The sequence below is a fragment of the Labrus bergylta genome, chromosome 8, assembly GCF_963930695.1.
Source record: "Labrus bergylta chromosome 8, fLabBer1.1, whole genome shotgun sequence".
Classification (NCBI taxonomy): domain Eukaryota; kingdom Metazoa; phylum Chordata; class Actinopteri; order Labriformes; family Labridae; genus Labrus; species Labrus bergylta.
The window spans coordinates 22,076,148-22,092,057 of record NC_089202.1 but is presented as its reverse complement, the minus strand read 5'-3'; the positions used below and the strand labels follow the sequence as shown (position 1 = coordinate 22,092,057).

Below are 15,910 nucleotides of genomic sequence, written 5' to 3'. Positions count from 1 at the left end.
AACGTGAGCCCGTGTGTGTTCGGCTCTCTTTCTTTCTCTCTCTCTCTCTCTCTGGTTTCCTCGCTCTGTCTCCACCGCTCTGTCTATCTGATTGTTCCAGCGATTCGGCCAATTCATCAATACATGATGTTTGAAACAGGCTTGGACTAATGCTACGATATCGGATGTGGGCGAAGTCATTTGTTCCCAGTTTATTTTTTTTTTAAGAGAACGCTTTGAGTAGTGTGAAAACAATAACAACCGACTGACAAGAAATGTTTCAAAAATATCTCACATGTGAGAGGTTCTCTGAATGCTAAATCTCATCATTTATTGAATACATCACTCTAGATAAGCTTGTTTTCAGCGATCAATAATCTGCACTTGATGATTTTGTGAGACTTGGGACTGATATGGGATTGTTGAGGCTGATGCCAGAGCTGATTTAAGGGGGGGGGGGGGGGGGATCACTACTTTCAGATATGGTGATTTAAATACGCTGGAATGGAAACAGGACTCACTTATTATTTTGTAGCTTTTCTTTGCATTTAAAAAAATACAGCATTTACGTAGGTAGGTGTTACATATTCATTCATTTACAACCACTTCTGGGCCCACTGTTGGTTTAGCTGTGATGCTCTGCTGCATGAGCTGCACACTGTGTTGAGAGTATTGGCGTCTATGCGTTACATGCTCGGTAACAAAAGTTTTAAAATGAGAGAATATCAGAAAACGAACCCTAATACTGCTATAATGAATGTGAAAGGCCTGTTTCTGCTTACAGATAGAGCAGGTATTAACGTTTGAAACATGATCCCCATTTTCAGTCAGTTTAAGAGTCTTGTCTGATTGGTTCCGACGAGTCCAAAGCTTTTATCAAGTGAAGGATGTTGGAGGAGGACGTTTTTGCATGCAGGTGTTGAGGATGGTGCAGGAGAGCCTTCACTATGTTTCCCCCCCCAGTAGATGTTTGAGTTGAAATGTTTCCAGATATAACGATTGGTGTTATTACTCCCTTTGCTCCATATATCAGGGGAACTGTCCGACCCCAACACAGAGATGAAATAATGTTGATATTGTGTTGCCAAATTTGTAGCTAGCTTGTGTATTTACATCATTTCATTTGGAGATACCATCAGGGCTGCTGGCTCTCCTTTCTACCTCTGTCTCTTCTCCATCTGAATTGTTTCTCATGCTCTTCCCCCTCTCTCTCCCTCTACATCCCTATTTGTCCCCCGCCCCCCCAATCCTCCCTCTTTTCCTCTCCCTATCTTATCTTCCCTTATGCCTCCCCTCCACCCCCCCCTCCCCGTTCGTCTCCTCTCTTTCTCTCTCCACAGTTGTCCTAAGCTGGAGGACCTGCCGCCCGAGCAATGGAGCCACTCTACAGTAAGAAACGCCCTCAAGGAGTTACTCAAAGACATGAATCAGAGCTCTCTGGCTAAAGAATGTCCCTTATCACAGGTGCTGAAGCCCAGTCTGCTTGTTCTGAAAACAAATTGAAAAAATGAAAACGATTAGCACCCAACTCCCCCACCCCCTCCACCCCACCCTCCACCCCACCCCCCACCTCTTTTTGCTACCAAACAAATCTCCATCACCTCCGTCTTATATCCTTAACTTATCAAATGCCCTGAGTTTGATCAAGTGGGAAAGAGAATCGGCATTGAAAATCCAAATCAATAGCTATTGTCATTTCTTTGCCGCATGATTTTTGTTTTGTTTCTTTTACAGCCCAGACACACACACACACACACACACACACACACACAAAACCAACACACAAACGTTGTATAGAAACGGCAGCCAAAAAGCAGAGGTGTTGTTGAACGTATGGTTATTGTTAGATAAACATTGGCCCGAGCCCAGAATGATCTGGATTGTTTTTGACTTTTTTTTTTCTCATTATAGTTAATTCTCAACATTTCATAGCATCAGGACCGGAGAGCCAAACATGTTAGGTGTTACATTCTCTGTCCTACCCCCCCCTCCCCCCCCCCCTCCCCCACTCTGTCGGCTGGGAGGTTTGGATAGAAAGCACTAGTGCAGATATTGTATTAACAGGCGGTGTAGTCAGTATATCATGGAGGCAGCTCTGGAGTGAATGGAATGAAACGGCAGTATATCTCTCACAGGGGCCAATAATGTGTGAGTGTGAGGAAATATTGTGCGCGTGTGTATTCGCTCGAGTACGTTTGTGAAATGTATATCAAGGTGCAGGACGTACGTGTGAAAGTCTTGTTTGTGTTTTGCATCCATTGTGCTTATTTAAACCCAAACATGTGCGTAGGAGCCGTCAGTATGAAGCCAGCTCTCCTCCTAGGCCACCGTATGGTCACCTGGAGACCCTCATTTGCGTTCTAGTGTGTGAGTGTGTACGTTTGTGTGAGTGTGTACGTTTGTGTGAGGCGGCTGCTCTCAGTCTGTGTGTGTGTATGTGTGTGTTTGTGTGTTTAGCCGGGCATGAGCAGTGCGCTGATGATGTAAAGAGTCCCTGGGTGGCGTTCAGAGCGGAGCCCAGCCCGGTCTGGTAATCACCCTGTTTACGGTCCATATGTGAAGACGGCTCAGAGGAGAGCACATGCGAGCTCGGAGGAGCTAACACACACACACACACACACACACACACACACACACACACACACACACTGACTCTTTCTCAGGCCCACATTTGCTATTTTCACTTACACACACACACTCTCAAATTAAACTGAAGATTGTTTGAGCTTTCCAGTGAGAATGAAAGAGAGGGCTCTGAAAATATCTTGAACTGATTCTATTTCTTTCCTCGTTGTATGTTATAAACCTAAAACGTCTGAATCCTAAATCAATCAATCGTGCAGAACATCTTGTAGTAATATATATATATATATATAATAACAATATCCCACCCAGTGTGGATTAGGAGAGTCCTTCTCTTCTCATTGTTTTGACTCTTTTTTTTTTTTGGCATTTTTGCCTTTTTATTTGAGAGGAAAGCTGTAGAGAGGCAGGAAATACTGGGAGGAGAGAGTGAGGGGATGACATGCAAACAAAGGACCGAGGTTGGATTTGAACCCACGGCTGCTGCAATGAGAACTTTACCCTCTGTACATGGGGCGCGCAACATAACCTCTAAGCTACGGCAGGTCAAAATATTATAGATTGTGAAGTATGTAGAGATAACCACAGAGACATACGTTACTTTTAAAACTAATTTAGAATTTATTTTTGCTATATACATGTACGTATTTATTGCTGTGTCCATTTTTTAGGACAGCAACCATTGAAATACTAATCAAGTGACTATTTCAAAGCAACTTAAAGAGCTCTGATGTCCACCTGATGCCCTGTGGTCTGTTTTCACAAAGGCACAGCGGTCTGTATTTGCACCGCCCGAGTTTATTCTGCTCATAGATGCTCATCAAGTCTGATTGAACTACCTCCTTATCCCTCAAGAGGTAGTCAGGCCAGACACCCGTGTTACCTCGATATCACTACTTTCCCATAAGCCCCGGTTATAAAGTTTGTTGATCTGTATCTTGCAGGTTTCATTTTCATATTCTGTATCTCTAAAAACAGTTTTAAAGTGAAACTTTTTACTTAATTTTGACTAATGTTACCTACGCAATGGAGACATATTTGACCTGATTGTTCCCGAGTTTTCCTTTGGTTGTCATTGGCCAGATTGGCCCACATGACTCCGGCTGCAGTAGAGTTTGAGACCATCTTGATTTCACCTTCTTCATGAGTGATTAAGACGCCTCTTTTTGTTTTATCAAAATCTACGGTCAAGTGTGAAACTGGCAACTGATACCTCCATGTATCTGTCTTCTTCAAACATGGCTGCCGTGATGGTGTTTGACATCTGTTACTCTGTGGGGTTTAATGTGGCCGGCTACACCCGTAGAGCGGCAGTTTGTCCCTCCACCAAACCCAACTGGTGGAGCAGACTGGTGGTGACGTTCGAGGGCTGTCCCCACGTTGCCTCGATACTCAGACTCCCTGCCCTGTGACTGCTGATGTCACCTTCTGTGTGTCGAGAGGGTGAAAAAAAAAAAAAAAAAAAACCATGAAGCGTATCGCCGAACCCTCTCAGCTTGCTCAGAGTTGACGAAAAAAAGTGGAGCGAGAGTGGGAGGGGGACGGGGCGTCGCAGGAGTCAGCAGAAGATTGGCAACCTTTTTTTTTTAAGGATTAGTGTTTTTCTTGAATTTCTGCTGCGTAATCGGCGACCGCAAAGAGAGGTTAACAGACGACAGAAGAGTGAAAGAGAATTAGCTCACCTCTGAACGGAGGCTCTGAAGAGAGACGGGGGGAGGGGGAGGGGGGTGGCAGCGCTGGGAGGGGAGGGCGGCGGGGGGGGGGGGGGTTATTTTGTGAAACACCGCTTTTGTCCGGGGCCTTGTCAAACATTTAGTTTCATTCTTTTGTGGCGGGGGAGTCATGCTTTTGTGTGTTGAGCCTACAAATGGCACGAGGAAACTCAAAGAGGGAAAATGAATTCGCTCATGCCCATTGTGACTCTGTCGGGGGGGGAAACTGACTCAGACCTGCGCTCATGTGAAGCTAGCTTCAACATTCACGGCTTCAAGAACATGGCCAAAATACAACTTCCTGTGATTTTGCCTCAATCAGGATATCAGGATTAATATTTTTTTTTCCTGAGGTTGCTAACAAGCTTCCCAACCCCCTTGCCCATGTTCACAGAAACTATGGCAACAAACGAGCCCCCCTTACCCCCCCCCCCCCCCCACATCACCCCAGTCTTTCCGATTGCCACCACCTCTCCTTGCCCGCCCCCTGCTCGCTCTCACTGGGCGGCCCCTGATACACCAGCTGCTGCGTTGCGTAGCAGCAGATAGTCATCAAAATGCCATCTTTGCAGGTCTTCACCACCTCTGCTGCCATAGGCCCAATGTGGCTGCCAGTTTATGTGTGTGCATCTGTGTGTGTATCCATGCCTGTGTGTGTGTTGGATGAAGAGAGGGGGGAGGAGGGGGAGGAGGAGTGGGGGGGGGGGTCACCCAGTTTAGGTGGGTATGTGCCATAATTGAGCTGTGTTAGATGTTGGCGAGAGAGAAGGCACAGTGTTGCAAATGGGATGCGCTTTTTCTCCCCAGCTGATTCAAGACATCAGGCTAAGTTGGAATGTGTGTGTGCGTATTTAATTGTGTGTGTGTGTGTGTGTGTGTGTGTGTGTGTGTGTGTGTGTGTGTTTGTGTGTGTGTTTTAGGCTGCATGTGCGTGTTTGTGTACCTGCACCATGTGTGTTTGTCTGCAGGGGGTTGTAGTTTGTGTGTGTTTCTGTTTGCCAGTGTGTGCACCACACTCTTAACGCTGGCAGCTGGGTGCCTACAGTACCTGCCTGCTGCACCGTTATTTTCCTACACACACACACACACACACATACGCACACACACATACGCACGCACACACATGCACTCTCTCTCTCTTCCTGTCTCCCATGATGGGGAGTGGAGTAGATGTTGGGGACCGATAGTAGCCCAGTGCCACTTCCTGGTCTTGCTGATAAGCTCTCTGTGCTGCAGATGGCTATCACTTAAAGGGTCCACACACACATGCTCCTACACACACACACACACACACACACACACACACACACACACACACACACACCCCCAAACACACAGCCATGCTACCTGTTGACAAGCTCTAGCACAGCCCTCCTGCTGGCACCGCAGTGGCAGCAGAGGCTCTGGTTATCTGCTTGATTTCACTTAGTGCGTATGCATGTGTGTGTGACAGAGCAGTGGGAGAGAGTGAAACAGAGAATAGGTGTGTGTGTGTGTGTGTGTGTGTGTGTGTGTGTGTGTGTGTGTTGTTTCCTTCACACATACACGCAGGGCCCCCTGTGAGAGGTGGAGTGATGTATTGAGGGAGAGGGCTGATTAATGAGGAGCGTTTATTAGAACATCTGTGTCAAAGATGGCGGAGAAAGAGGGAGCAAGAGAGAGAGAGAGAGAGAGAGAGAGAGAGAGAGAGTGCACTGTCTTCTGCAGGCCTCTTGTTTGTTGCCTAGAGCAGCCTTAGCCCAGATATACTGTAAATAAAAGATGGCAGGCTGGAGGAGAGGAGTTCATTATCCCACAGACTTACAGGAGAATTCTTTCACTTCATATTTATGGTTTCCAGATGGATCTTTGTGTTGGGTGTTGGCTCCAGGAACCAGGTAAAAACTGGAATTTGTGGTTTGCTGCTCCACCACTTTCTCCATCCAAAAATATTCACATTTCTTTCCCAAAGAAGTCGCTAACAAATTGCTCCCATCCTTGAATAGCTGTAGCTTTTACTTAAAGTCACAAGGAATAAACAATACATGATCGTATTAAAAGTGGCTACAGATTGAACTTCTGTTTCTTAAAGGAAACACTTCATAAATCTAAAAGAAGGAGCTGCTTCATGCATAAATGTCTCGCCCAATAAAAGGGAAAGTCTGACTTCCTAACCCTAACCTGAACTCTATTAGGGTTTACATAAAATGAAGGCTTTTCAGTATTTCTACAAAAGCCTGCTTTGTTACACCATGCAAGTCCCAATTCAGACTCCTTCCCCCCACCCACCCACTTCCCCCTCTCCTCGCTATTTTTTATCATGACACGATGCACCACAGTGTGGTTGGTACAGTTTTACACCAATCTTCAGCCTCCAACGTGACTATCCCCTCACTCGCTGATATTTGACTTAACAAAAAAAAAAGGAGCAGCTAACTCGGTCTGACAAAAGTGCAACCATATTTGAATGTTCGTTATCGGACTCTCCGCGTATCACAAGAGTCCATGATGATTATTGTTGAGGTGTGTGGTCCTTTGTGACTTCTCCTCAAGTGTCATGGAAAGCAGCACATCAAACTTGACAGCTTCTCTGAATAATAATGCAAAAAAAAAAAAGATTTGGCCTCTATCTCTGCCAGTGTCTTTGAGAACTCAAGTTCCTATCATCTTCCAGAAGTGTTTTTGTTCTGATCATGACATCTTGGTTTTCCATTAAGCTTCCAAATAAGGAAATCACCCCCCCCCCCCCCCCCCCCCCGCTTCTGTTTGACAGAGGAAACCTGTGTCTGTCATGCTCTTCTGTAACCTGCTTTTTAGGTGTGTCCTGGTTGAATAGTTTTGTCCAGTAGATAAAGGAGTGTACAAGATCCACCTCTCTGACAGAAAAGCTTTAATCCTGTACAGGCCAGAGTTTGACAGAGGGGTTCAACATGTTGTATTTGGTAGCTCCAAAGTTTGGTCCCTACATTCCTTTTTACTTCCCGCTAGTTGCCTTGTCTAGGTTTTGAAATTCGTTTTACACTCTGGGAAATTAACCTGAATTTATAATAATTGAAAAAGCAAACACTTCATGTAGTCGAGCAATGCCTCCTCACTCAGCATGTGTACAGTCTGTACGGAGGCCTGTGTATGATGGCCATGCTTTCTAACCATTATGATGCAGTCAGATGAAGCTAAAGCTAACTATCACCTACTCTCGTATTAATTAGTGTCAAATTAGTGGAGGGAAAAAAAAACAGTTTTGGGACATATTTTGGATTTAGGAGGGATATGATGCAAACACTGGTGTTCTATAAAACATGGAGAAAGGCAGATAAACATAGAAACTGAGTTAAAGCTAATTACATCTTGGCGGCTGAGTGGTTGGGACGCGCGCCCCATGTGCAGAGGCTGTGGTCCTCGGGGCAGGCCTGGGTTCGGCTTCTTTCCCACATGTCGTTCCCCTCGCTCTCTGTCCCTGATTTCTGACTCTGTCTACTGTCCTGTCTCTACAACGGAGGCATGAAAAGCCCCAACATAAGTCCTTAAAAAAAGCTAATATGCACTATTTTTTTCTGTTTTTCTTTAATCGCAATTCTGATCATTACTTGAACATTGCACATCACATATTTTTCTCATGTTATGCTGGCCTAGTTTAAAACTCTTATCAAGGCCTCCTCATCAAAAACATGGAACCAGTTGATTAAAAATCCAAAAAATAATTGTATGTAACAATCGAGATTAGTTTTGAATCGAAAATAGATTCTCAATCGAATCATGAGACACCCAAAGATTACTAGCCCTACAGTTGACAATTATTTCTGCTATCAGGCCTGGCACTAGCATTTGCATAAGCAAACTCAGTATCGTGACCTGTCAGTGAAGCAACTTTTTTTGTTGCTGTTTCCGCCTCAGAAGTGAAAATATTGAAATATTCCTTATTAGGCAACTTAAGAGCTCAGCGCCAACAGCTGACCCCGACCAGTACACTCTTACTTGATGAGATGATGAGAAGGTGAAGCTGCTCTGACAGACAGAAAAATGAAAACACATTTTGATTCTTCTTATCTGTCATTTGGAAGTGTCCCAGTTAAGCAAGGTTGCCATTCTGTTTTACCATGAGGTGACATTAAAGATGAACGAAAGTAAACTAAGTCTCTGTGCTCAGTGCGTCAGAATATAAGCATCTCTCTCTGCCATCCTATAGTCGAGAAAAGCTGCAGCCTAAGAACCAGAATCATCCTGAACCAGTTCATTGTGCTCACCTCACCATCCTGCTCTGCCAGAAGGTCCCCCCCCCCCCCCTCCCCCATCCTCCCAGCGCATATATTATAAAAAAAATGATAAAGATGGCATACCTGTAATTTGAAAACAGATGGTTTGGTTCTTTTGAATATTTATAACAATCAAAAACAATTTCTCCCGCACCAGCCTCCCTATTCGCCCCGAGGCCAGCAAGGTGTTAAAACATTCATTTTAATGAAACTAGAAGGAGAAAAATATCGCCTTTTTTTTTTTTTTTTTTTCCTACAGCAAGGCAGGAAGGTTGAAGTGAACGCCGTGAGGGTAGAGAGTCGACTGTAAAAGAAACAACATGCTCAGTGCGGCCCCTTCATCCGCTTGAAGTTCTCGTCTTTAACAGATTGTATAAATAAAGAGCTGGAAAATAAAAAGAGGTTTATCTGTTTACATCGCACGACTCCCCAGATGCTGATATTCAATAAAGCGCTATCTTCTTTCTTTTCTAAATATCCTCTCTGCCGCCTGCTTTTTTTTTTTTTTTTTATGTCAACAGTCGTAGCACTCAGTTGACTTTGTGATTTACCCACTCTGAAATCCCAAAAAAAAAAAAAGTTCAGACAAACTCAACGGCATTTGATAAAAAAAAAGAACAGACGAAGCCTTATTTGATTTAATTTGTTCACCTTTAAGGAGAGGAAATCTAAAAAAATATCTGCATGTCTGATCCCTTTATTCTTAGTGCAGGGTTTCACCGTGTCCCTATCTTTGATTTGTTTTGACAAGCTACAGTGTTACTGCATGTTTCACAAGCTTTAATATTATGTCTGTATATTTTTTCCACAATGAGAATCTAAAGTCTCTCTCCCGTCCTCTCTCCCTCTCAATCAATCTCTCTCTTTCAGAGTATGATTTCCTCCATTGTGAACAGCACTTACTATGCAAATGTGTCGGCGGCGAAGTGTCAGGAATTTGGGCGCTGGTATAAACATTTCAAGAAGACAAAAGATATGATGGGTAAGCAAAACGGAGGGGCGCAAAGTATGGCGCTCACACTTTTGTCTCTTTCCACACACACACATTCACACACACACATTCACACACACACACACATTCACACACACATACTAGTCTCCACCACAATATGTTCTCTAACCAACCGTCTCTTTGTCTTCCTGCCCTTGCATGCAGCAGAAATACATTTTTATCTTGTTATCTAATAACTCAAGATGACTCCAGTCAGTTCTGCAGAACACAGCGTTATCTTTGATTTATCCACTAGTGCTCTCACTCAAACTCAGCCAGAGCACCAATAGAGGCTCTGATTTGGTTTTTATTTTTGTTTGTGAACTTCAGGGCTCCTCGAACAAAAGGCTTGCGACGACTTCAACCGAGCCACCGCCTAGTCTGGAATTCAATTAGATTTTCTTATCAACCCTCTAACAACGCATGCTTTATATTATCTCCTAAAATAAAAAAATCCCCCTTTGACCCACCAGGAAATGAGGTTATATGATACCAGTATCACCCCAGCTGCAGAGAGAATTCCGCTATATATCTTTTTATGTCTTTTGATTAAGCACAACACCACTCTGTTGCAGGGCTCGTAAGGCGGTGTAATGTTGAGATATTAGCTTTAACAATCTGTCCAACAATCTTTTCTCTGTTGCCAGCGCGCAACCGCTCGCAGTGATGACAGATGAGATATTATATCAAAATGTTTTCACAGCCTCCATGCAAATAGCGTGTTGTGATCATATCTTATCTGCTACTTTTTCTCTCTCTCTCTCTTCTGGTAAAGTGTTAAAGTGTCTGCTAACATACGCCGGGAACATTACTTACTCCAGACCTGCTGTACTTGTGTATTATCCTGCACACTCCTACACATTTTCTGTCATAATTGTTTTCGATCTGGCTTTATTTTCCTCCAAAATGGGGCTGCTGCAGCTGCCAGCATGGGCCTCAGTGATGCTAGTGCTTTAAATGTCATATTTCTGCTTAGCTGCAGTGGGAGAGGAGGACTGTGCAAAGCCTTTAACCCTGTGTTTCTTTCTTCACTACTCCACATGGTGTGTGCGTGTTTGTGTGTGTGTGTGTGTGTGTGTGTGTGTGCTCTGCCATCCGACTGTGCAGGCATGCGCCAACCCTCCCAGCTGGAGGGCTACCTGGGGACATGTGTCCTCCGTGAGAGTCCCCGTGCCAATGCACTAGGTACGTTGCAACATGGGCTCACACTCAAACACACCTTTGATTCATTTTTCACTCTGAGGGGTATTACAGTGACAAATAAACTGGTGAGAGAGTGACCAAAAGTGTCATTTCTAAGAGGTGGCCAGGGGTCTCTCATTCAGAATAAACAAAAACAAAACACATAGTTATCATTCTCACCCAAAAATAAGTTTTATCTGTGTAACCTTAAGTCATGTTCTTTTGCATTACAGCAAAAAAAAAAAAAAGTCTCATGAAATAGTTGCAAAGGAGATTACTACACTGCATATTGTATCTTCATACTGAAAGTGCAGTGTCTGTGATTCCTAAAGGTATCCAAATGGAGGCTTACCTGTCCTTTGGAAACCGTCAAGATTGTGTGTCTTGCTGTTTTTCATTCTATCCCCCTCCTCATCTCGACACCTCAAGGTCACACCCTCAATATAATGTTCTCCATGAGATAGAGCGGATAGAAATGCTTTATGTTTCTTTTGCCTTTAAAGAAACGTAAGCCGCAAAAGTGTCCACTCGGAACTGTTTTTTTTTTTTTTCTCCTTTCTCTGTGGGTGCAGCAAACCCTGATAAGAACAAAACCACCAGTGTACATCCACTGCAGCCGTGATAACATCTCGAGATGTGCTTGCACACAAACTCTAGCCCTGAATGTGTCATGTTAACCAAACCTCAGACGCAAAAAAAACTCTGACACACGGGCCTCAGGTGCCCATCGCCCACCCGCCCGCATAAACTCCCCAAACCTCAATATTCATGATGTGCTCGGTGTCTGCTGAGTTGGACACAGAAGTTTTGAAGGGTGGAAGCGAGTGTGGCACGGTCACCATGTGTGCTTTGGCAGCGGCGCTAAAAATGTGACTCTGCATTTACTTGAGCACACGGCTTACAAGCCTGAAGTCAAGAGGGGAACAAGTACCTGGTCACAGGTACTGGCGAGCTACCGCTCTGCTCTGCCAGCTGAAGTGGAGTTAGCGGCTGACGGCTAATGTGGTGTCTCCTCTTTTTGAGGTGGCAGCGTTAGAGCAGGAAAGCCAACATGGGAGAGAGAGTTGGGTCACTTTGTATCTCTCCCTCTCTCTCCCTCTCTCCCTCTCTCTCTCTCTCTCTCAGTCACACACACTCCCTCCCTCCCTCAGCCCACATCCCATTCCCATTGTGTGTTTAATCCGGGGCTCTTTTGTGGCAGGATTCCACACGAGGACTCCCGCTTCTGTGGCAGCCTTTTTCTCCCAGGGCCTGCCATGCTCTTCTGTCACCCCTTCTCTTTTCAATTTGCATGGAAATGCCTCCGTGTGCCTGTGTGTTTGTGTGTTGTGAGCATGCCCCCCAGCAGTCTGTGCGAGCGAGCATATGCACACACACACACACACACACACACACACACACACACACACACACACACACACACACACACACACACACACACACACACACATTCACATATGAGTGAATAGGCACGCCATACCATCAGAGCCAGGGAATGCCAGGGATTATGGGAAGAGATGTGATTATTACCAAGATTTTTTTTTTGTTTTGTTTCCCCCCCCCCCCCACATCATTTGTTTTCCACAAACGCTCAATAGACCCTTCTTGGCCGGGTGTTTTGTGCTTGCTGACAGTTAAGAAACAGGCAGCTCAAAAACATGATTATTGTGGGTATTTTTGGAAAACATCCATGCACTTAATCTTTCATCTGCTGAAAAATTCAGCTTGTTGAAGAAGACCCTCACCCCCCCCCCCTTCCCCGTAACAGCAATTTACTCTTTTCACAATCTCTTTCCGTGGGATGTGGAGGCCGCAGCACACTTCTAAGGTGTTAATGTTGCCATCCGCATGAATTCTTAAATGCTGCCCCCTCACTCGCTCGCTCGCTCGGCATCATGCGTGCAAAAAGCCCCAGCATATGTGATATTCCTTAAAGAGAGGCAGAAACCTGAAAACATTCAGCTGCTCCGAATGCTCGTTCACTTCTCTGTGGGTAGCACTTTGAATGTTAAATCATTGTTTTCACCCACTAAGCACATCATTTAAACCTGCCTTAAAATATTCCCGAGCAGCCATTATGGACTTAAAGATTCCCAAAGCTGGAGATGCTGCGAAATTCTTGAAAAATGCGATCAAATGATGCCACGTATACCATTTTTAAAAATCTTACAGACAGATCAAATCATCTTAACACGGGCGTTTCTTAAGTCACAAAATATCTCCTCCAATTGACTGTCACCGTTCACTGCCCCCTTCATTTATAATAAGACCACCCTGCACTGTAAGTGCAGTAATGGCGAGCTTGTGTTCCTTATTTCAGAATTAAGGATGTAAAGAGAGATTTGGAGCTCTTGCTTTTGTGGACACACACACACACAAACACACACATTTTTCTTGTACCTACTCTCACACACACTCACACTCACACACTCACACACACTCTTCTGTCTCTCAGGGATTTAGTTTTCACATGATGAGCCCACAGACGGTCTGAACTTAATTTTGAAGGCATGGCTTGTGGAAGACACAGGTCAAACACAATGAAGCTCTTTTATCTGCCTTTCCATCTTCTTTTTTTTCAACCAGTCATTGGCTGATCAGCTGTTTCGTATCCAATAAGAGAGGAAGAGGCTTGTGGGGGGAGAGACACTGAACTTCTATTTTCCTTTTTCTGTTGGGGGTTTAGGTTTTGGCTAATCCTCTTCCCTTACCATGTGTCACTAATGCACAGTGAAATGTTTGCTGACAGTGTAAATTTCACTCAAGGCAAAAGTTAGATCTCATGCAGAGAGGCTCTGTTTTATTTCCTCTGATAAGAGATCAGAACATTGATGACATTAAACTGATGTTTTTTGATCTTAAGATTAAGTTTAACTTGTGTTTTTGTCCTCTCTTGTGTATTTGAGCTGATTACTGACCCTGCCTTTCCTCCCTCTCTCTGTCGGCTTTGTGACCCCTCCTGCAGCAGAGATGGACGGCCTGTCTGACCTCTCTCCACCCGGCTCCAACCATAACCATAACCACAACCACAACCACAACCACCTGGGCTTCTCCCAGCAGCAGCAGCCTATCCCCGGCAGCACAGCAGAGCAGACCCCTTCCTCGCCTGTACCCCCGCTGTCTCACGCCCCTCCACCGCACGGAGGCCAGACCGGCGGGCGGCAGCCCCAGCTTCCTGGTCTGCACCACCCAGGCCTGGTGTCCACCCCCATCAGTCCCCAGCTGGTCAACCAGCAGCTCGTGATGGCACAGATCCTCAACCAGCAGTACGCTGTGAACCGGCTGCTGGCGCAGCAGTCCCTGTCGCAGCAGTACCTCAACCACCCACCTGTCAGCCGCAACTCCCACACCAAACCCATGGAGCCACAGGTGGCGTCCAACAGCGAGGTGTCCGTTGAGATCTACCAGTGGGTGAGGGACGAGCTGAAACGGGCCGGAATCTCACAGGCAGTCTTCGCTCGCGTGGCCTTCAACAGAACCCAGGTGAGGAGGGGAGTCGGGTGGGTAAGAGTGTGGGCGACTTTTCTTATTCAAAGCGTCCACAAAGACAACGCGGCAAAAGGAATAGTTGACACCTTGTTTAGATTTTTTCAAATTTGACACAGGCTTAAAGTGAGTAATAGTAATGAAGGACTGTGGAGTCCTTTTTTTTTTTTTGATTTAGAGATCTATTGAACTGAATCTTGAAATAGGTGTATTTAAAGACGACAATTTTGAATACTACATACCCGTTTATCGACCTATCATCAACACCTACCATCAGCATCACCATGACTAAATAATACCTTTTCTCTGGCCCTACATCAGGACTTTACAAACTTCCAAATCAATCAATCAATCAATCGATCAATCAATCTTTGTGGAGTAAGCAGAGTGACCCAAACATTCATAATTTTTATAATAATAATAATAATAAATAATAATAATAATCAATAAACTGTGATTCTAAGCAGGTTATTCAGTGTGCAGGAATTTCTTCTTTTTTTTAGACAGTACTTTTGCAGTAACATTTTCAAACAAATCTGCAGATGACGGTAAATATCTTCTTTTGGAGCTTCTTCTTTTGGAGAAGACGTGAGAACGACTCACGAAAACGACTTGGACCACATTCAGTATTTGCTCAATCACCTACGACGGCTGATTAAAGAATTTCTGTTTAGTTTTGAAATGTAATATCACGTTTTATCGTTATTTTTTTTTACCACCCAGTCTGACTCATACTCACAATCTCATAAATCTTATTGATGACAAACAATACTTTTCAAAAGGAGCGCTTCAAGTCACGGCACATCTTTCCACTAAACTTATGGACTGTGACAAATGTCAAAATGTCCTCTTACATGTTTTTCAACAATCCTAATTTTAAAATTCAAACTGCAAAATTCAAACTACAAAATCCCTTCCCTTCCCTTTGAACAGAAACATCGAGTTTAAAAAAAGAGGAAAAACATCACATTAAGGAAAGTTATTTATGAGAGTTATTTTGTTAATAAAACACACACACACACAGACACACACACACGCACACAGAGGCCTGGTGTGTTTGTATCGGCAGCTTTTTCCTCATTCATAATTCTCACTCCAGTAACACCTCTCTACTATACTTCAAGACAGCTGGCGGCCCGCCAAGCCAGAGACCCGGCCTCGGTCATTGCGTGCGTTCTCTCGCCCTGCCAAAATATGTGGTTTCACTTCATAGTCAGAGGCCTTTCACACATACGCACACACACACACACACAGAAGGCAGTGATGACGCTTTAAGACAAACCGTCTGTATTAAAGTGGGCAGAAGGAGGTGACTGCGAACCTCATTATGACTCCATTTGCTTTGAAGTTTCTGTGTATGAAAAAAAAAAACAGAATCTGATATGGATCTATTTGACTTAGAACATACAACAACCCCCCCCCCCTTCCTCCTCCGCCCAAATAATAAATGTGTGTGTGCCTGTGTTGGAGTGAGACAGTGGTGTTTTGTGCAGATTGGCGAGCTCCCCACACAAACAGAGTCTTATCTACGGCTGATATGAGGAATTAGCTCAATGTGCCGTTGGAGAGTTTCCCTTTGGAGGATTATTTATTAGACGTGCGGTTCCTCCACGAGTCTGTGTTAATAACAAGAGAGCAGAGCAGGGAAAGAGAGGATGTTGAGGAGTGACATGAAGGGCTTGTGTCTATGCAGCAGGATCTTTTTTTTTTTTTTTTTTAAGAGGAAACCGATCGACCAGAGAGAT

The 15,910-nt window shown here is 44.5% G+C and overlaps 1 protein-coding gene across 10 annotated transcripts in view; it reads left to right on the top strand.

Moving 5' to 3' along the window:
* satb1b (SATB homeobox 1b) overlaps window positions 1-15,910 on the top strand; it is a 65,640-nt gene that overhangs the window by 21,279 nt on the left and 28,451 nt on the right. For 3 of the 10 annotated variants that reach the window (XM_020640417.3, XM_020640420.3, XM_029278567.2), the window contains 4 exons: window positions 1,320-1,443; window positions 9,377-9,488; window positions 10,605-10,682; window positions 13,645-14,162. In XM_020640417.3, coding sequence (XP_020496073.1) covers window positions 1,320-1,443; window positions 9,377-9,488; window positions 10,605-10,682; window positions 13,645-14,162 — 832 coding nt within the window. The remainder of the gene's footprint in view (window positions 1-1,319; window positions 1,444-9,376; window positions 9,489-10,604; window positions 10,683-13,644; window positions 14,163-15,910) is intronic. The other 7 variants (XM_020640419.3, XM_065957745.1, XM_020640422.3 and 4 more) reach the window with 4 other exon arrangements.